Source organism: Pyrus communis, chromosome 12, assembly GCF_963583255.1.
Source record: "Pyrus communis chromosome 12, drPyrComm1.1, whole genome shotgun sequence".
Lineage (NCBI taxonomy): Eukaryota > Viridiplantae > Streptophyta > Magnoliopsida > Rosales > Rosaceae > Pyrus > Pyrus communis.
Window position 1 is genome coordinate 789,999 of NC_084814.1, and position 21,483 is coordinate 811,481.

Sequence of the window (21,483 nt, forward strand, 5' to 3'; positions counted from 1 at the left end):
TCAATGGGTCTCAAACTATTTTAGAATGTCGTTGAGGTTGTGTTTTATGTGAATTACGTATTCTTCGGATAAGAGTTCTGAGATGTGATTTGATAATTGGTCACAGGGACCAATCATTCAGGACGTCTCGATGTGTGCGCTAGAGAATCATAGCGTGAACTTCAGGTGAATGGATCTTTTCCTTTTTATCGTACATATTGTTGAGAGTTCTATCGACACTTTTAAATTGATTAGGCATATTACTTTCATATAATTATTGTGAATGCTTGAAGTACCATATGAACTACGAATGGCTTGATCCCTGTTTAGGGTACGTAGGCAGTCTAATGAGACGTTAGATGCAGCCATAAAATATTTGAGACAAAAGCCTTATTTGGGAAATTGAGTAATGCAAAGGAAATTGGTAAAGGCAAGTTTTAGTTTTGTGAATTAGTTAGTTAATTAGTGTTAATTGGGTTGTTATGGATAATTATCCCTGAAAATAAGTAGTTTGGGTGTAGGGCGTTATTGATTGTACACTTCTCACTGTATTGTGTATAATTGAAAATGCTACGACATGGTTGAGTATTAGATTGCATCATCGTATATCCATATGTATATTACTTGCATATAATTATTGGGAATGCTTTCAAGTGCAAAGGTGGACATCAAGTGCAAAGGTGGACGCATGACACCCAGGTAAGCTTCAGGTGAGTACATGTTGATGTTAGTGATGGTAGTGAGTACGATTGTGTTGAGATATAGTATAGCTCATAAACCTGCACCCCGGTGTTAGTGCTCCCGCCCGTGGCCAGGGCACAGTCCTTCACATGATGTTCACCTCCCGCACCTTACGCTCACCTTGGATTCAAGGTAGGTGCACAGTCCTGTCGTACAGACCACTTTAGGTGGTTCCGACTCGTAGGTGATTCGCGATTATTCGCCCAGTCTTCACGTGATCGTAGCACTTATTTACACCCAGTCCTGTCGTACATACCACTTTAGGTGGTTCCGACTCGTGTGCAGGCATACTTATTGAGCTATTGGCTAGCCAGGATTGATGAGATATGGATAAGTCGTACAAGTCACTATAGGTGACTCCGACTTATATGCTAGCCAGGATTAATGAGATATGGATAAGTCGTACAGGTCACTATAGGTGACTCCGACTTATATGCTAGCCATGATTGATGAGATATGGACAAGTCGTACAGGTCACTATAGGTGACTCCGACTTATATGCTAGCCATGATTGATGAGATATGGATAAGATGTACAGGTCACTATAGGTGACTCCGACTTATATGCTAGCCAGGATTGATGAGATATGGATAAGTCGTACAGGTCACTATAGGTGACTCCGACTTATATGCTAGCCATGATTGATGAGATATGGATAAGTCGTACAGGTCACTATAGGTGACTCCGACTTATATGCTAGCTAGGATTGATGAGATATGGATAAGTCGTACAGGTCACTATAGGTGACTCCGACTTATATGCTAGCCATGATTGATGAGATATGGATAAGTTGTACATGTCATTTTAGATGACTCTGACTGATATATCACTTTGTATTGATTTAGTTCATTTGGCCTACTTATTAATGTATGGTGGAGTTGATGGCAAACCGTGGTTTTGGTCATTTCTGAGTATGGTTTGGATATATTTATATACGTTGTACTGTCTTATGGAAAACGATACGGGTTTTACATTTAGAGGCATTACTTTTAGAGAGGTAATAACTTTGGGAAGCTTGGTTTTATTGCTTACTCACACCTTCTGTTTGGTGCCCTCTAGGTTTTAGCTGCTGAGTTTGTATCGACAAGAATCTGTGGCGAATCTTAGTATTGATGGATATTTTTAAGGGTATGATTCTTACCCGCACTACTGTACCTTACCTATGCTCTGACATCGCGTGTGAAATGGGTTCGCTCTCACTCGCAGCGCACTCTGGTACTTAGACACTTTTAGATTCAAATTTATTCACTTTTTATACACTATCACATTTTATGGTTTCGTCACCTTCTAGGTGTCGGCCAACACAGCTCGATTCAGGGTCTAAGTGGACTTTCTGGGTTGGGGTGTGTCATGTATGTACCAAAATGTACGTACCGAAATATATGTACCGAAATATAGTATATTGAATTAATGTACTTGAAAGTCAATACTCAAATGAGAGGTATTAGGTTCGAATCTCGTGGAAGGCGAATTCGATACCAAATTAAGTTGTCTATTGTGTGACTTAACCGAACCCCTCTCGCCTTAGTGTAAAATATATCGTTGTACTCATATAAAAAAAAACACTGAAATGTGTATACCAAAATGTATGTACTGAAATGCATGTATATGTTTGTATCAATGGATATACCGAAATATTCAAATATATTAATGTACCTAAATGAGGAACATACAAAATTGTTATCGGACTATATATTATAAAAAAAATTAGTTAACTAAATGTAGACATTAAAATATTATGATAAATGTAAAAAAATAAAAATAAATGTAATTAATACATTAAAATAGGAATAAAAAGATAAACAAAACATCAAAATAGAACTAATAAATGAGATGATTAAATGTACTAGGGACTAAAATTGGATTTTAATCTTACACAAGGTTATAGTCTAAAACTCATCTTTTTTTAAGGATTAAAATGAAGTTTTCGATTTTTTCTTTCTTTTTATTTACATTTCTTTCAAATTTACCTTTTTTAATATTGCACCGAAAAGTGTTATTGATATTCCAAAAATCTCATTCTACACTTATCATAAGTGTATTTTCTTTTCAAATTTAAAAAGTTAGAAGTGTAGAATAAAAATTTTGGAGTGCTAATAACAATTCTCTATTGCACCATCGACAATATCTTATGCTCTCCTCATACCCTAATTACTTGAAAAAAAATAAACAAGCCACAACTATAGGGTTCATCAATTAACTTGCTTTTGATCTCACAACGGATGTTTCTAAAGAGAAGAGATCTCAAATTCGATCTACGTTCAGATTTTGTAGTGAAAATTTCGACAGGGAATACTTCAAGTTTGACCCACCTCAAGAGATCTCAAGTTGTTGTAATTTTTTTTTTTTAATATCTGACAGGAAGTACCAAAATTGAGTTCGAGGTGAATTTGTGAAAAGTTGAGTGGATATTTTTGTCTTGAAATTCTTCAGCATGCATGATTCGCTCACTTTTAGGTCAAAATTGCATGTGTCTTTCCTCTAAAAATGATAACGAGACAACGCTGAAATTATATGACAATTGGTGAATGGTAACCACATCCACATGCATGTAAAGGAAACAAAACTAGGCACTTACTGCACCTTGATACGTGGAAGTTTTTTTTATTTTTTATTTTTTTGGTATTGGAATAGTCTAATAACATTGGCACAATACTGTTTAAAAGCAAGGAACTATTTTATGCGCTCCTGATTTGTTGTCCTCCTACTCTCATTCTTGTTTTAATATTAATAAGTTTGAATAGAATAAAGGCTAAAAAGTAGACAAAGACAAGATGAGTAGTAATACAAGCACAACATTGATCCACCTTTGGCGGGATTTGATAATCAGGAAATTAAACATTACAAATATATTACAAAGATAATTCTGAATAGTATAAAGGAGATGTGAAAATAATTACCAAAGCTTTCCAAGCTACAGGTTACCACGATATGTAATCATGTTCGTTTCAAGATTCAGACCCCATCCTTTTCAATGAACCCCTTCTTCCTTTATCATCCCCGCCTTCTCTTCTCCCCCATTATCTTGAGCTTATTTTATTGGGTGGTATCATAAGTCAGCATTATGCTTGTGCCACATCAACAAGTGAGCCCCACTTATGCAACATAAGCAAACGTAACATATATGTAACGAAATTGACAAAATCTTGCCAAAATGAAGTGATTGAGCTTCCAGTTGTAAGTTCGGGATATTTAAATTTTAAGGAAGAAAGTGAGATCAAGTTCAAGTTTCAGAAGAGATAACAAAAAATAAGACTTTGATCAAGAGAAATGCATCATCATGCACAGAAATCAGTCAATTTAATCAAAATCTATCAAATATACAAATTACAAGTTGATCTTGCAAAGAAGTTATGCAAATTCCATGGTGGTGGGAAGCAAGGATCCGAACCTAACCTAATCTTCTCATGTAGATCTTATAACGTGCATAACAAGTTACAAGTTGAGAGCTCTAACAATTTCAATCTAAGTAGGAGTATTCATTCTGAGAGCGTCGACAGCCATGTCTATTTCAGACCCACAAAGGATTTAGAAATGTAGCCCCTCAGATTCAGACCTTGACATGGTTTCATAATGAATCCAGCCTGAGAAACTTCGGAAAACTCATTGATCAAAGATCTACATGCAGCATCAAGTAGCTCCCCATCATCGGGATCAGGTAGATATACTCTTCCACACTCTGCAGATGTCTGAAATTCCTCAAGCAAGCCTTCAACGCTTCCAAACTGATAGCCTTGTACCCACAAGGTACGATCCAACGAAAAGGGCGTCTGTGTTCACATTCACTGCTACGCCATGTTATGTTATCCACTGGCTGACTCCTATTGCAATGGCTGCCAATTTCTGGTTTCCTGAAGAAAAATTCAAATATAAACATCACAGAAAAATTCCAGCCGCCAGTTCGAGTACCAATATTCTTGGGTTTTTTTTTTTCCCCCTCTCTAAACACGACTAAATTAGGGAACAAGGAACCGTTACTTGTAAGGGAAGCTATGAGAGCAAAAACTCGGTACTAGCAATGATAATAAGCTATAATACAAAAGGAAGGAAATACATAATGCCTTTGTTTTAAGAAGCATACCATGCCAAACACCAGCATGAGGCCCTCAAGCCGCGAAGCCTTGACGCAGAATGTCTTTGAAAGTGCACGGATGATCACCTCCTCAGTCAAAGGCGAAGCCTGTGATTTATTGATGTGGCACTAGCACTACTAAATTAAACACTTTGCGCGACGAGGGACACTTTGTCGTGCAAAGCATCTTGAGGTCGCACAAAACCTATGGTGACGGATCAATCGTCGCGCAAAAGTCGTGAAAAAAGACCTTGCGCAACAATGAAGTGGACATTCGTCGCATACTACGCAACGCTTTAGTACAAGTCGCGCGAAAGGTATACGGACAAAGGCTTTCGTTGCATGATATAAAAGGGTACAAGTTTGCTTTGTGACAAGAGAAAATTCTTGGGACGTCTACAATTCGTTTTTAAATATTTGCGCGACAAAAAACCTTAGACGCTCATGATTTTGAGTGATGATTGCACTTGACTTGTGAAGTGGGTCTTAAAAGAGTATCCCTCAAGCAAGCTTACCTGAAGGATCCCTGAACTGATGCTCACTCTATATATATCTGATTAAGTTATTCCTTTTCCTTATTATGAGTATACAATGATATACTAGATTATTTGTATCCTCGTTGAATATGGGACATTGCTTAAGTGAAACAATAGAGTACAGGAAAAAGAATGTGACTGTAGTACCGGTTGGAAGCTCAATTATTGCACTTGATTTCATGTTTAATCCATGTTTCTTGCAACGTTCTGTAAGAGCCTTTACTAGCTCCTCAAGATCATATTGTATACGATCAGCACGGACCTATAGTAGACACAATGCATCAGAGACAAACAAAGTTACAGACAGTATTGTTCATCATACTTAATGGAATGGAGTTTACCTGAAGAATACCATCTGCACTACCTCCTTGCTCCATTTTAACAATTGCTTGATGCAATTCCATTTTCCTCTCCTGAGAATGAATCGAGTAAAATATAAGCTATGAAATTTAAGGTTGTTGTGAAAAAAGGCACACTTCAAAGTAATAAAAGCACTCATTATAGAAAACATTCGAATAAAGCAGCTACTGGGGAGAACTGAGTATTATTTCTCGTGTACAAAAACAGCAGAAGAAAGAAAAAGCAATACATGTATATGCCCGCAACATATGGCATGGCTGCAATAAACCAATACTCCTGAAGCAAGAATATAAATACCTGAACTTCGCGAAACGAGGCCTCTTCAATAGTTAACTTAGATGCTATTTCTGCCACTTGTTTGTACTTCTCCTCATATTTTTTTGCTAGTAACTCAGCCTGCAATACAACTCATTAACATGAATTAATGGGAAACCATTCTTGCTAAATGTTAGTGGTACAACTCATCTTTGTAAGAAATATACCTCACGCTTGTCAGCAATTCAAGGATCAATTGAGCCAGATGTCTCCCGGTAGGAAGGTTACTAAAATCACTTCCTATAGCAATTTGTTTTTTATGATCCCACGCTAACATAACTAACATTATACAATCACTAGACACCAATATAATGTTAAACAGAATGCATTTCAACGATCCCCATGAACAAGCCCTCTATTGTCGTATCGTATGGACAAATCAATATATCAATACATACAACTGAACAACTGAGCTATACTGTAAGGAAATTTAACAGTGCTCTAGACCAATGACCAGACAAAAAACAGCCAAAGACAGAAGCTACTAACAAGTTCCTGCATTTTTGTGTGATAGAACTCCATCTTCTCTCTTGAGTCCAAAATCGCGTTCTCAGTTTCTTCAACCTGCCATGATTAAAAGAATGATTTCTTATCCCATGAAAAAAAAAAGATTAAAAATCTTTGAGAAGAAAATATAAATATCAAAGTATCAATGATAACCTGACAAAGCACATTATTTTCTGCAAAATCATATAAAAGTTCCTCCATCTTTAATATGGGTAGGGAGAGGAATAAGAATAATTGAGTACTCATAAATTCAAAGGCAAGAGACACTCAACTCCAAAAATATGTCAACACCAACAATATTGCAGGAAAATAAAAAAAGCAAATACACAAAGCATGGAAAACAAAGAAAAATCAAGGTTGAAAAATAACAGTCGTTGGTCCCTTTCAGACAAAACCTTTTTTCATGTTTAAACAATAAGCAACTTCACGATGTTATTCTTAAACTGTTTGACTGAGAATTAATAATTTTAACGAGGAGCAACTTCCAAGACTGTTGTGCTTCATCTCCTTTTTTTTCCAAGACTGGAGGTATATCACATGATTCAACAAAATATTCTGTCTATGACATATTCATGAGATCGTTTCCGCATAAACAAATTTTATGAAGTTCAAAATGATATTAAGATAACAGTAATATCTCTGGTCTTTCCTTGTTCAAGATATTGGATTGAACTGGAAATTTAGAGTGGACTCAATTTGCAATCTAACTGTTGAACAGCGTTCTATACAATATAGGACTGTACGGTGCATAATATTGACCCAATGAGATCAGGTAGGACGCTTATTATTTTCTCATTTAAATCTCATAAAGATACTTTTGCGTATTACAATGGCCATGCTGGTCTTTCAATTTATAAGTTACTTAGACTTGCAAAACTGAATAAACCTTAGGCTTTGTGTCTCTGTAAAAACTAAGTTTCTTAAGTGAAAATTTTGCTTCAAAGAAGTGATTTATCATGCTTGGGAGAATACGATTTGGGACAACATGACCACTTCGAGGGGAAGGGGAGGGCGGGTTATGAACTTCCTGTCTGAGATTGTTAGAGTAATTCATATTTGTATTACCAATATATCAAATGACACCCCAGAAAATAAAAGAGACTGTTGACACTTGAAGCAAGATTGTGTACGTAGGAATAAAAAGAAGAAAGGAAATTGCCTTTTTCCCTGCATCTTCTTCAGGTTTTGAGTTAGCTGAATCCTGCTTCCCATTATCATGTTGGGTTGTATTCAAACCCTCCATCCCTCGCACTCTCAAATTCTGCTGATTCGGTTGCAATGCACCATCAGCCTGGGGAAGACTTCGTTGCATTGGTGGCCTCAAACCTGCAGCAGGTGCCACACCCTGCATCCCTTGATGTTGTCCACCTTGCATCCCTTGATGTTGTCCAAAACCTAAATTCAAGGAGAACATGTATCTAATGAGCAATCTAACGAGGCAAACACTAAATATAAAAAGAGAAATCTATCCATTACCAGGGTTGGGACTCCAAGCAGCATTTCCATAAGCCACTTTGGGTTGACCAGTCATTGAGAGTAGAGTCTCATCATGCATCACATTACGTGGAAGTGTGTCTGGAAGAGGACGACCTTCCCTGTAACGTTCCATCAAACAGAGAGAAAAACAGAACTCCCTCAAGGAAAGCATGCTGTCATTATCTTGATCAGATAAGTCCCACACCTGCTTTAAAACCTCTGAGAAGGGGAAAAATGGACATCATTGAGCATTTGTTGAACCAAACAAAGTCTTCAAAAAGATTGTCCAATTACATGTAAAACAAAAAGCATAATTCGATCGATACAAACATCTTAAGGGCGACAAAGATCTTGGGTCAAAATTAATTTGGCCACTGTATAAATGTAAATTAAGTGCTTAACCTGTCCAATAACAAACACATTCATTACTGTAAAAGTAAGTTGAATGCCCATTCATGGGTGAATGGGAAACTGATTTGAATCAGCCACATCACCACAAAAATGTACACCTTCATCCTGAACATGTTCAACGATTTTACTAATATAATTTTTCACATATGAAAATCCACCATATCACCTACACAGTTTACCACTACTGAACCTCAAAGATACTATTCAAATCAGTCCCTTACCACATGTTCAATGATCACAAGGTTGAAATGTGATATATTTGATCCACTAATTCCACGAAACTCTAACAAATAACCATATGAAATGCTGAATGATGGACTTCATTTAAAGAAGAATTTAATGGGTTACTTATTCTCTTTTTCAAATTGTTAAATCAAAGATTAGTCATCTGACCTAGTGCATTGGTTATTCTTACGTGTAAATGAAAAACCTTACCTCTTGGTAACCTCCAACTCAGAAACAGATTCCGCGCCTGCCCACCAGTGATTCTCCCATCTCTGTCAGTGTCTACTTCCATAAACACTTTTGTATATTCTGAACATCAGATGGCTTCATCTTTGGCCAGGGAATCTGCGAATTTCCAGACGTAGAGTTTCCTGCTCCAACCGAACTCCTTGATGATGGAAAAGAGGAAGAAGCTGGAACTGAAACCTGCTGGATTGGGTTCGAAGGTCCCTGCGGCCGCTGAAACTGAAAGAAACAATGGGCAGGTCGAATTGAATGCTAGATGCGCGGGAACCAGAGGTTGGTACTTGCAGGCTGGATCGAAGAGATGACCGAGAGAGAAATTTGGATATTTATTTCTGTTTAAAATATAACCAGAAAATGTAACTACGATGCTTAGCCATGCTGGGTTTACCTCGCCCGACCCGAGACCCCGTGGGCTCTTCTTTGCTTCTACAGCCAGTTGGGGCTGGGCTTATTGGGCCCACTGAACCTGCAGTCCAGAACCCAGAAGAAAAAAATCAATTTATTAGTTGGGCCAGCAGCCCCAATAGCTTTTGGGCCCGCAACCCGCCTTGTATTCCTATCTAATATTTTATTCTTTTTCTTTGGACCGTGACGTATTTCTAATAGTCCAGTAGCTGTGAGGATCTCGGGAATTCTCAAATCACATTCGTTCATCGTACATCGTGCGGTCAGAACTATTGTAAATTTTTTTATTTAAAATTGAATATAAACAATACTTGATGAAAATTGGCCACACGATATACGATGAATGAATGTGATTGGAGGATCTTCGGGATCCTCACAAAGAGGATCCGGCAAGGATCCTCACAAAGAGGATCCGGCAAGGATCCTCTCTCGTCCTGTAGATACTCATTCTAGAGTCTGAAATCTACCCAAATTCACTATACTTGTTATATATTGTATATTGTGTTTGCTTGCAAGTACCCAATGAATTGGCTCATTAGAATCGAATTCGAAGTTTTGAATAATCATCATTGAAACCTGAAGTTTTTGTAAAACAACACGCCCATGAAAACCTGAAGATTCTCATGCTAAAATTAAACCAAACATGTATAGTAGAACCCAAATGTTATGCCTTTTTGTCCATCGATATCTTTTTCCATAGTACTATCCACAATCTTGTTCCCTTTATTACAATGATATGTCGAATCTTACCAAATTCAATTTTACCGCTCTTGAAGTCTTTGGCAGAAACTTCCTCAATTACATGAGGAATTTGTGGCCTCGTTGACATTTACATGTTCTTGGTTCTCATGCAGGGTTAAGGATGGGAAGCTTAACATGGGAACTTGGCAGGTATTTAAAAGTTAAAAACAATTATTTTACTTTCCCCAGTTTTCTAATTGTAAATTGCTTGGATCTCTCAACCTTGTAATCATGGATTATACTTGGAAAGATTTTCACTTATGCTATACTTATTACATATTTAGAGAATGGCTCATTATTCATCGAAGGAATAGAACTTAGAAGTAAATTATGGAATAGAACTAAATAAGAATATATTGCTAAAATATTTCAGTTATACAATGAATAAAAAGTGCAGTACGAGAGTAATAAAACCGAGTGAAGAGTAAACACTGGGCGGAGCATTATTTGGTGTACTCGCCCTATCCTCAATAGTGAAGTTCTTGTAGAAATTTTCCCACACCTTGGCATCAAGGGTGAAGGAAAAGATGCCGTAGTCATTTATTTGCCACTTGCAACGATGCATGCAACGTTTTTGATCCCTCTTCGGCTTGTATATGTTAAAAGCGGCCTTTACCCATTTCCCATCAGACCTTCGCCACTGCATGTAGCAAAAGAAGAGGGTTCTATCCCAGAAATCGTCGTGGAACGTAAAGTTGTACGCGCCGCCGTGTGGAATTGCATGGTTGCCCAAGTCGTCACTCTTGGATTTGCAGTGAAGCTCAATAACAGTGTTTGATACTAGTGTGTTCTCTACGTCAATATGGATTTTTCCGAAAAAAATTGCTGAAACAAATTGGCCTAGGGCAAGCACGGCAACAATAATGAAAATGGTCCTTGCAGCCATTAGAGTCTCTCAAACAGCTTCGTTAGGCTATTTGAACGTAAACCAGAAACAAATCAGAACAAATTGGAAACGAACGTAAACCACACACAAAAAAAAAAAAAAAAATATATATATATATATATATATATATATATATTCTGAGAACAAAAAAGCCAAATTCAAGAGCAATTTATTGACGAATTATTCTCTAACAACAAGACCCAATTCATAGTTGGCAAATGTGTAAGTTATTCAGAAACAAATGCATAATTTAAATCAGGGATATTCTGATTGGAAGCCAAATCAAAGAGAGACAGAAAAAAAAAAAAAAAAAAAAAAAAAGCTAAGTGAATGGCGAGCTAAAAACATGCACATCCTAATTTATATTTTACTAAAGCCCAAATCTGACTGAAACCCACAAAACAAAACCCAAAACATTGCAAAATGCCCCAGACTAGGGATGGAACCGAAATTCCCAAACCGAATTGAAAATGTTCCGAAACCAAATCGAAAATCCCAAATCGTTCGGTACCCAATCCCGAAAGGTTCTGTATTATTCGGATCTCAAACCAAACCAATAAATATTTTAATATAATTTTATATATAGTTGAATTAATAATAGTCGTTAGATTTGGTTGATATTCAATCTCAACCGTTGGCTTAAAACTTAACCCTCTCTCCCCACTTCCTCACAGACCTCAGAATCTCCGTTCTCTCAAACTTGGAAGACAAGTCCTGCCAAACCCCCCAAAACCCTAAATCCCCAACCCTCCTCATCTCCTTCTAGTGCCCAATCGCCGCCAAGAGATGCCACGCCGTGGCCAAGCTGCTCAGTTCAATCTGGAGTATTATCAACTCTATATGTCTTTTAATTCTTTCGTTGAAGCCTCCTTGCTGAATTTATACAAATTCTGACTTCTCTGCGAATGGTATGAAATGCCTAATTTTCTGGGTTTATAGAAAATCCCGAATCGTCCCAAAATCCCAAAAAAAGACACTCTCCTCACCGATCCATTCATCAAAAAGCAAATTAAAAACACAGAGAGGTAATAGGAATAGGAAAGAGATAGAGAGATAGAGAAAAAAGCATTACCAGCGGAGGAGAAGGCCGAAGAAACAGTCGGAAGAAACAGTCGGAGTCGGCGATTCCACACCAGGCAAACAATAACAAAGGCGAAGCCGAGTGGGAGGCAGGAGAAGAATAGAGAAAGTGTGCGAGAGTGAGTAGACTGAGAAGAGAAAGTAGTCATGAATGCCATTTTTTACGAGTTCAATTGGGTTGCCGGAAATGGCAATCACAAAGCCACCGATCTGTTTTTTTTTGCTGTTATCGGCAAAAACTCTGCGCGCTTCCTTCCCTAACACCCTGACATTACATCACTCCTCTACCCTTGTGGTCCGCGTTGGCAGCATGCATTGGCATCACGCAACCAGTTTATCTGACCATGCAATAAATTAGCATGCATTGGCATCATGCCAAATTTGGGATATTTTGCTCTGTAATTACACTATCAAAATGCCCTAATTTAAATATTTGTATGTACATTGGTCACCTCCTCAAGTGATACAGAATGTCTTTGCAAGAGCACTGATGATCTCCTCCTCAAGTGACCTGAGGTACCGACAAAGATCCATCTTGTGATTTGGTAGATTCAAAATGCATGCATCCAAGGTTCGGAAAACAGACCCTGTAACCAATTAAGTCGCATGTTCCAACGGATTCTAATTCCTACTTGACCACCGTGGGCTAACAAGTTCAAATTACAGTAAGGAACCTTCTCTTCTGCCTAGCCCATGCCTGACTACAAGGAACCTTCTCTTCTCCTTGCACAAATCGGAGTCGACCTGGTGGGTTCCATGGGACATTACGACTATATGAAATGATTTGGAAACTCAGTCTCTAGTCTCCAAAGAGTATAAGATGTGGACAGCAGAGTTTGAACGTCTGAAACTTTATTCGATTTGGATAAGATGCGCAGAGAGAGAGTGAGAAGGAGTCGAGTAGCGGAGGAGTCGAGCAAGAACAATAAGACAATTTCCATACTAACCTTTACCATGTGGGTTTGATTATCAAATTTTGTAAATGATATGACAAATTTGTTGATGATTTGATTATTAATTAAGTGTTAATTAGCGTGTTTGTTTTCTATTAATGAGTTGACATATCCAATGATGAAGCGATGAATTGTTGGAGAGAGGAGCATGATTTAAAAGAGTAAAAGGTCCCAAACAATGTAGACAACCAAATTCTTTTAGGGAATTGTAGACAATATTAATGTTTTTCATAATTTTTCAATACAACATAACCATTTAGAGTCCAACTGATGACATTCCATTTATTTGTATTCCCAGTTGGATCAATTGACTCATAGGCTTATGCAAAAACATCCGTCAAGACACAGTTCAATTCATCAATCCTCAAATCTCCAAGATGTTGACTGTATTCTAAGTACATGATTTATTAGTCAAAATTTCACAAAAAATTCACCTATCATCTAATGACTTCTTCGAAAATTCGATTCTTTCAGATCGAAAAAAGTTTTCGGGTAAATTAACGAAACTCCACACACAACCAAATTTCGAAAATACGTTATGCACTATTCGAACATCGGATTGAAGCCTAGCATCTTAATCGGACCGATACGGGTCTTAAAAGAAAAAAAAAAAAAAGAAGTAAGAGAGAATAAATAAAACTTGAGAGAGAGAGAGAGAGAGAGAGAGAGAGAGAGAGAGAGATAAGAAGAACAGGAAGAGAAAAAAGGGGCGAAATGGAACAAACGAGGAAAAAAAAACAAAAAAGAGAGTGGTGCGGTTAGGAAAGAAGAAAAAACAGGCTGATAAAGAAAGATGGTGGGGTGAGTACCCAAAAGTCCGATATTTTTTAACGGACAATATTATTTAAGACCTCTCACAATATATTAGCAATATTGAATTATTATTAACATTCTAAAAATCTCATTCTACATTTCAAACTTTCTATATTAGGAAAGAAAAATACACTTGTGAGGAGTGTAGAATGAGATTTTTAGAGTGACAATAACACTTCCCTAGCAATAATGTGGGTTAAATTTACCTTTAGCGAGAATTGAACCTAAGACCCCTCACTTACAAGGAAAGAAATATCACTAGGCCATAATACTAAGTGACAAAAGTTAACATATTTAAAAATGGGGATTTTGTACAACGCCGTGATGAAACTTCATCTTCTTCACCAGATAAGAAACATAGATGAAGTCAATGCCAAGATGAGAGAGATTAAGTCACAATAGAAAGATGAGCGCTTTTCTATTGAGATTTTAAATTAGTTTCTAAAAGTAATCGAGGCGTTCAACCGGGATTCCAAATAAGTTATTTTAATGTTTTGTAATATTTCAATTTCTATCATTATCATTAGTGCCATTTTTATGTGTGATGCTAGGGACACTAAAATTTTAAATTAAATTTGTAAACCAAACGATGTAGTGGAAGATAATTGGATTATTGTTTAAGTGTTTATGTTTATTTTCTATTTATGACACATTATTTGATTTAAAAATTTAGTATTCTTAACATTATCATTTTTTTAATTCTAATATGTTTCGAGGTTAACACCCTATTCCTTCAAAATTTTACTTAAAAACAATTGATGACCCACCTGCCACCTTGGAGAGAGTTAAACCTTGCACGGTAGTGTTACAACTACAAAAAATCCACACCTTAGGCACAGCCCTTGCTTGATTTTAGGGTCAGAGAAATAGTCCAAAAAACTTGAACAAATGAATCATAGGAACCGAATCTATTACCCATTTAGAAGTTGATCAGTAAATTACAAACACCTTTTTAATTACAAGGAAAGAAACCCAAAAAATGGATGTTAGCAATGTTCAAGGGATGTATCATGGAAGAACATTTGAATTTGAAGGGTGTGAAGAAAAGAATGAACTATGATTTTGTTCTTTGTTGGGAGAATAAGATGAACAATATTTTCTTTTTATTATAAGAAATTTGTCACTCAGTACTATGGTCTAGTGATATTCATCTTTATTTGGAAGTGAGAGGTCTTACATTTGAATCTTGGATGGCGAATTCAATATCAAATTAAGCTGTTCATTGTGTGGCTTAGCCGAACTCCCTATTCCCTTAGCGTAAAAAGGATGACGTACTAAAAAAAAGAAACTATTATGATTTGTGTGGCGCACATTGAAACATTATATTGAGGTTGAACTGTTGAAGTATATGCCTTCTTTCGTCTGTTCACACAGTTAAAAAAAAAAACTAAAATTAAATTTAAATGGTGAGGTGAATTTAATTGGTCAGAATAAAATTAATGAAGATATAAAAATAGAGATGGATCGAATTGCGCATGCATCCAAAAGGTTTATTTATTTATTTATTATTGATCATTTGGGAATTAATTACATGCATATTTTTTATTACTAAATAGAAATTAATTAAATTCTCTCATTTCTGCCACTCATATCCAATATCCCATGCTCCGTTGAATTCATTATACGTAAAAGCTGCAAGTTGACGAATGCTCCACCAACAGTGAGTTATACACCGCTTTTCATCTCTCAGGGCATTGTACACCTCAAAGCTTCCGCTGACATCTTCCCACCACATGGTGCAAAAGAACAATGTGGTGAGCGAATTAGTTTTGAACTTCCATGAAAACGAGTCTTTAAACATTAAGTAATGCTGGCCAAGGTCATCGTCTCCGGATTTGCAGCTAATCCTCAAAAAGATCCCTGGACCTAAATCATTAGTTATTACCACCTCTCTCTCCAAATTACCGCTGCATAACAACAGCAATGACAAGAAAATGAGCAAGACGAGCAGCGTTATCTTCAACATTGCCGGAATTGTATTTCGAATATATGCACACAAGTTTTGTTTGGCCCGCACCCTTTAAATATTTCATGACAATATCTGTTTATGGAATATGACAATTATTGACAAGCATTATACATTTTTTTTTTCCATTTTTGAGAAAGTATGATTTTCTATTGGGGGATCCTAGAGATATTATTTATTTAGAATATATTGATTTTGTATACCACGTGTTGTTATGATTGATGGTTGAATTCTCTTTTAAAATTATTAAAAAAATAATTCAAGAATTAACTGCTACATTATGTGGTTTAGAAAATATATATCAAATAAATGGCCTCTATGTCATTTATCAATTTTCTATTGGAAGAAATATATGTTGAAGGAATATGAAAATATCTTTTTATACTTTAATTGGAGCTTGGAAGATTCCTGTTGCACAAGGAATGGGGTGTTGGAATTTCAGTGATCTAAAATTAAAAATATTTTTTTAAAAGTAGAGAGAAAATGTTGTCACTCAGTATTACAGTCTGATGATATTCCTATTTAATTGTTAGTGAGTTAAATACGTGTTAGAGGAAGAAAATTGGGTTAACTACTACATTAACACACTTGAGGTTTATCTAGTTTTCACAAAACCCTCTCACGTTTGAGATATTATACTAACACCCATTTAGGTTTTAGTTCACTTTCAAATAACACCTTAAGTAAAAAAATCTAATAATAAATAGACAACTTTACCCCTTATTAATTACTTAAAACTCATAAACAAAAGCTTTATAATTATATATATAAATTGTAAAACATTAATGGTTTCACAGCTGCAATTATAAAAATCTGATTTCAAGTAAACTTATAGTTATAAAAATTCGATTTTAAGATGGTTACTAAAATTTGTTGGCTCTGGTTTTTTTCATATCTGGGCATTCTTCTTCAAAGGTATTAATTTGGTTTCACTTTTTCGTTCGATTTAGTGGGTTCATTGAAATTTTTGTGTTTTTTTGGGTACTGTTTGCTCCCCACAGTTCTACTCCCAGCTCGAATAGTGGAGGCTCTGAACTGTGTACTGTCTGTCTGCATTTTATTTTTAATTTTTGTTTTTTTTAATATTTAATGTTTTAATGTAATATTCTTTTTCAATGCATTTATAAATTTTTTGTTTAATTATAAGGGTAAGTTAGTAAACTCATAAGCAGATATTTCACTTAAGCGGTTATTTGAAAAGTGAATTAAAACCTAAGAGGGTATTAGTGAAATATCTCAAACGTGAGGGGTTTTGTGAAATCTCAATTATCCTCAGAGGTGTTAGTATATATATTTTTTTAATAGTACAATATTTCATTCATTAATAAAAAGGCAATACAAATAAATATCATGAAGAATTCGGCCCCAAAATGATCATTGCAAACTAAATCTAAAAATATTACACTAAAGCATCACTAATCGCAAAGTAATAAGTAGACTTCAAGCACTTGTTCAAGTTCTTCGGGAACTGCATGACTACACAGATTAATAAACTTGTTAAACTTTGTGTTACAAGGAGATCATGTGAAAACAAATTCTCAAACCATCAATTGGGATAGAGAGTACGATGCCCATGGGTCTATCGCATCACTTAATCACCGCCACAATCATAGAACACCATATGAGGTATATTCAACAAATCAAACTGCTCCACCTTTCACACAAGACCCAAAAGGGATAGCACACCAAAACAAAACTTAAAATCAAGCACTCTCCTATAGAAAGCAATCAAACTAGCAAACTCTCATACAAAGATAAATCAAACCAAACTCCAAGATAATTCTTGGAAATTATTACACATAAACAAAATAAAAGGATAAAATCAAATGCTCCACGTCCTCCGGACATTTAGAAGGCATATCACTACATCAGCTAAACCCAAAGTGTCGTACTGGCTAAAATCGTTCTCGACACAATTTGACATCTTCCATGGCACACCGGCAAAACCTAAAAGAGTGTTAGTGTAATTAACTTGAAGAAAATTAGTTGAAATCGAACATATGCATCAGGTTATATACGAATGACTAAGCAATAAAGCGCAATTTGCAGAATAGTATTTATTTTTATTTACATTTGTTTGGTGGTTACATCTAAATTCTAATTAATCAATTTGATTACTTGCAAGTGACTCTTTACCAATAGTGGTGGAAATATCACCACTTTGCACACTGGAACTCAATATTCACTTCACTTTTATGAGGTTCCGTCAATTCTGTCAAAAGGTCGTGACAAAATTGAGGATATTTTAGTGTTAAGAGGAATGTGAGACTTAAGTTCTGAGTTCTTGGGACATAACAAAAAATAAGCCTTTAATCAATAGAAAGACATAATCATGCACGGGAATCAGTCAACTTAATCAATACCTATCAAATATACAGATTACAAGTTGTTCTTGCAAAGAACTTGCGCAAATTCCATGGTCGTGGGAAGCAAGGATTCGAACCTTAATCTTCTCATGTAGTTATATAACGTGCATAACAAACTACATGTTGAGAGCTCTACCAATTTCAATCTAAGTACGCCTAAGTATTCATTCATACGGCGGTTTCTATTAATACTGTTGCGGCAAAAGTTGTTACAATGGTATTAAGAACATCCATCAGGAATCGAATGCTATCTGTATGACCTTATGCTGGGTTGTGACTAAGGAGAGCGTGGACAGCCATGTCTATTTCCAACCTTGACATGGTTTCGTAATTGATTCTAACCTGAAGAACTTCTGAAAACTCATTGATCAAAGATCTACAAGCAATGTCAAGTAGCTGGCCATCATCGGGGATCTGGTAGATGTGCTATTTCAGTCTGCTATTTCATTGAGCACTGATGATCACCTCCTCAAGTGACCTGGGGTACCAACGAAGATCCATCTTGTGATTTCGTAGATTCATAATAGGCAACATCTCCAAAAACATAAATGTTAAATTCAGCCATTGAAGTACCTGATCCAGACCATGATATGTAACCTCCCCGCCACATTCAGTTCGATAAATGTAGTCCTTGAAATCGAAATTAAGAAACTGTTCTGAACTAGCAGTTGCCAAGGTACGACCAAAATCTGTTACAATTGACAACTTACAGAAAGGAACTAAAAGTATATGCAAAAGGTTCAGTCCGCCAGTCTGTTCCCAATAAACTCATAGTTTGAAAGCTTCTTGACATTGATATTTAAGTTAATCCAACTAATATTTCTTGCTTGCTGGAGGCTTAGAGGTGAAGTCTGCATAAGATAGGCTGACGGTGACAGTGCAAAACTTGAACTTTGATAAAAACACATGATGTAGCAATACATTATACATTACAACATGCTTAAAGAGAAAACCCCATTTGCTCTACGAAGCTAAAATCTTGAAATATTTTGAACAAGGGCACAAAATTTGCATTTGCGGAAACAATAGCAACAGCATACCTCAACAAAAACAAAGAACCAAAGAATATATAAAAAAAGTTGAACAAATTCGGACACACGTATTCAAAAGTCAAGCACCTAGATCAAAACTCCCCGAACTAAAAAGGATGTGTGTTTATCGTCTGTAATTTTTTATTATCTTCCCAAAAATCATGCCCATAAATCTGCAATCTGAATTGCACTTGAAAGACTGAAAAAATCAGTCCAGCAAAGACAATATTCTATTTATACAACCGAGAAGGATGCATGTACTAAAAACATACAATTGCAATATTCATCTCCAATGCTAATCTCAAATATTATTGGAAGAAAGTTCTAGGGAAGTTCTAGGGTTAGTCTAAATCCTAGTCGGCAAGCATGGGTGTATGTATGGTACATTGGCTGTCATAGTTGTCATAGTGGTGACAGTTGTTGATTGTCCTCACCTTTAGTTGTAGGTAAAGCATAAATCAAGGAAGTGTTGTTCCATGTTTTCTGCTTTACTTTTCCATGTTTTCTGCTTTACTTTTCCATGTTTTCTGTTTTGCTTTTCCTTTCTTTCTGCTTTGCTTTTCCTTGTTTTCGGCTTCTGTTTCTTTTCCTTTCTTCCGCTCATTTATATGAGCTTTCCTTGTACTTGGTTTCACATAATACAAAATATAGACATTCAAAATTCAATATGGTATCAGAGCAGTGATCTCTATCGACCTGCTTCTGAGTACCGTCTTCCTGTTTCTCTTTCTTCTCCATCATGGCTGAAGAGAGCTCCTTGCATGGCGAAGAAGTAAACTCGCATGCTGCGTCTTCTTCATCTCATCTAGATGTTGATATCAATCCAAATCAACGTCTCAGTTCGGTCCTACTAAATGAGTTCAACTATCTCCCGTGGGAGAGAGCTGTCTCCCTTGCGTTAGGAGGACGATCGAAGCTTGGTTATGTTAATGGCGTGATTCCAGCACCTGATGTGTCCTCATCCGATTACAATGATTGGCTATGCAAGGACCAGCTGGTCATGTCATGGCTGCTCAACTCTATGGATCGAAAGATTGCAGAAATCTTCAGTTATGCGGAATCTTCATACGTTCTCTGGAAAAATCTCAAAGAGATGTATGGAAATCAGAATAATGCAGCTCGAGTGTTCCAGCTAAAGAAGGATATTGCTAGTCTACAACAGGAAGGGAACTCGTTTGTGCATCATCTTGGCAAGTTGACCACCATGTGGAATGATTTGAATGTTTATCGGCCACACACCATTGACGCTGCCGTGTTGATCAAGAGAGCTAAGGAAGATAAAATCTTTCAGCTTCTAGCAAGTTTGAGCTCTGAATACGAAGATCTCAGGAGTCATGTTCTCATGAATCCTGAACTGCCTTCCTTCTCAAGTGTGTGTGCCACTATCCAAAGGGAAGAAACTCGCAGAAAAATCATGACTGTGGAATTAAAGTCAAATATACCAGAATCTAGGGTATATTTCTCAAATCACAAGGCTAATGAAGAGAGGAGATATAAAGGAAAGAAACCCACTTTGAAGTGTAGCTATTGTGATAATGGTGGACATACACGAGATCATTGCTGGATTCTCCATCCTGAACTAAGGCCCAAGCATTCGAGGGACAGCAACAAGAGCTTCATTAGAGGAGCACACAACTCATCACCCAAGGCAAATCATACCATGACCTCTCATTCCTAGGAAGCACAGATGTTCACCTCTAATCTGGCCATGCTGATAAATGAATTTGCTGCCTTCCTTCACAAGAAACAAGGTGGTGGGGAGAATGAAGGATCAACCAGTCATGTTGACAACAAACCAGCTGCTCTACTTGGGCAGTTTGCTGGTTTTTTGGCTGGGAAAGAAGGCGTGACACAACAAGATATTCTAGGTATCTTACGATCCTTCTCAACTGCTCTTAAAATAGGTAATATGCATGATTATTGGATTATAGATTCAGGAGCCACTGATCATATGACCAACAAGTCCACAAATCTGTATGATTTTAAAAAACTTTCACGTCCATCCCAAGTGTCAGTTGCTAATGGCAAGGGTGCCATGGTTGTAGGGAAAGGAAAAATACATTTGATATCTAGTAATGTCGGGTCTGAGGCCCTATATGTTCCTTCATTCCCTTTTCAGCTTTTATCTGTTGGAAAAATCACAAACTCACTAAACTGTACTGCCATCTTCTCTCCAAAAACTGTGATTTTTCAGGATATCACCACCAAGAAGATGATTGGTGAAGGTTTTTTTTCTAAACGGCCTTTACTATCTTTTCCAGCATGTTCAAACTCCCAAGGCTTTCCAAGTCACCTCAAGCCTGATTCAGGAACAACAACTTTGGCATCGACGCCTTGCACATCCTTCTGATAAAGTCCTATCCTTTTTGTTTCC

The 21,483-nt window shown here is 36.6% G+C and overlaps 1 protein-coding gene and 1 pseudogene across 1 annotated transcript; both read right to left on the reverse strand.

Moving 5' to 3' along the window:
- Positions 1-3,995: 3,995 nt before the first annotated feature.
- Positions 3,996-19,847, reverse strand: LOC137711242 (octanoyltransferase LIP2p, chloroplastic-like; annotated as a pseudogene).
- LOC137711699 (uncharacterized) lies at positions 6,313-9,089 on the reverse strand. Its single transcript, XM_068450962.1, has 4 exons — positions 8,833-9,089; positions 7,987-8,205; positions 7,670-7,905; positions 6,313-6,567 (listed from the first exon to the last, which is right to left on the reverse strand). Exons 1-4 carry the CDS (start codon positions 8,912-8,914, stop codon positions 6,445-6,447), a joined length of 660 nt encoding a protein of 219 aa, XP_068307063.1. The 5' UTR covers positions 8,915-9,089; the 3' UTR covers positions 6,313-6,444.
- Positions 19,848-21,483: the final 1,636 nt, after the last annotated feature.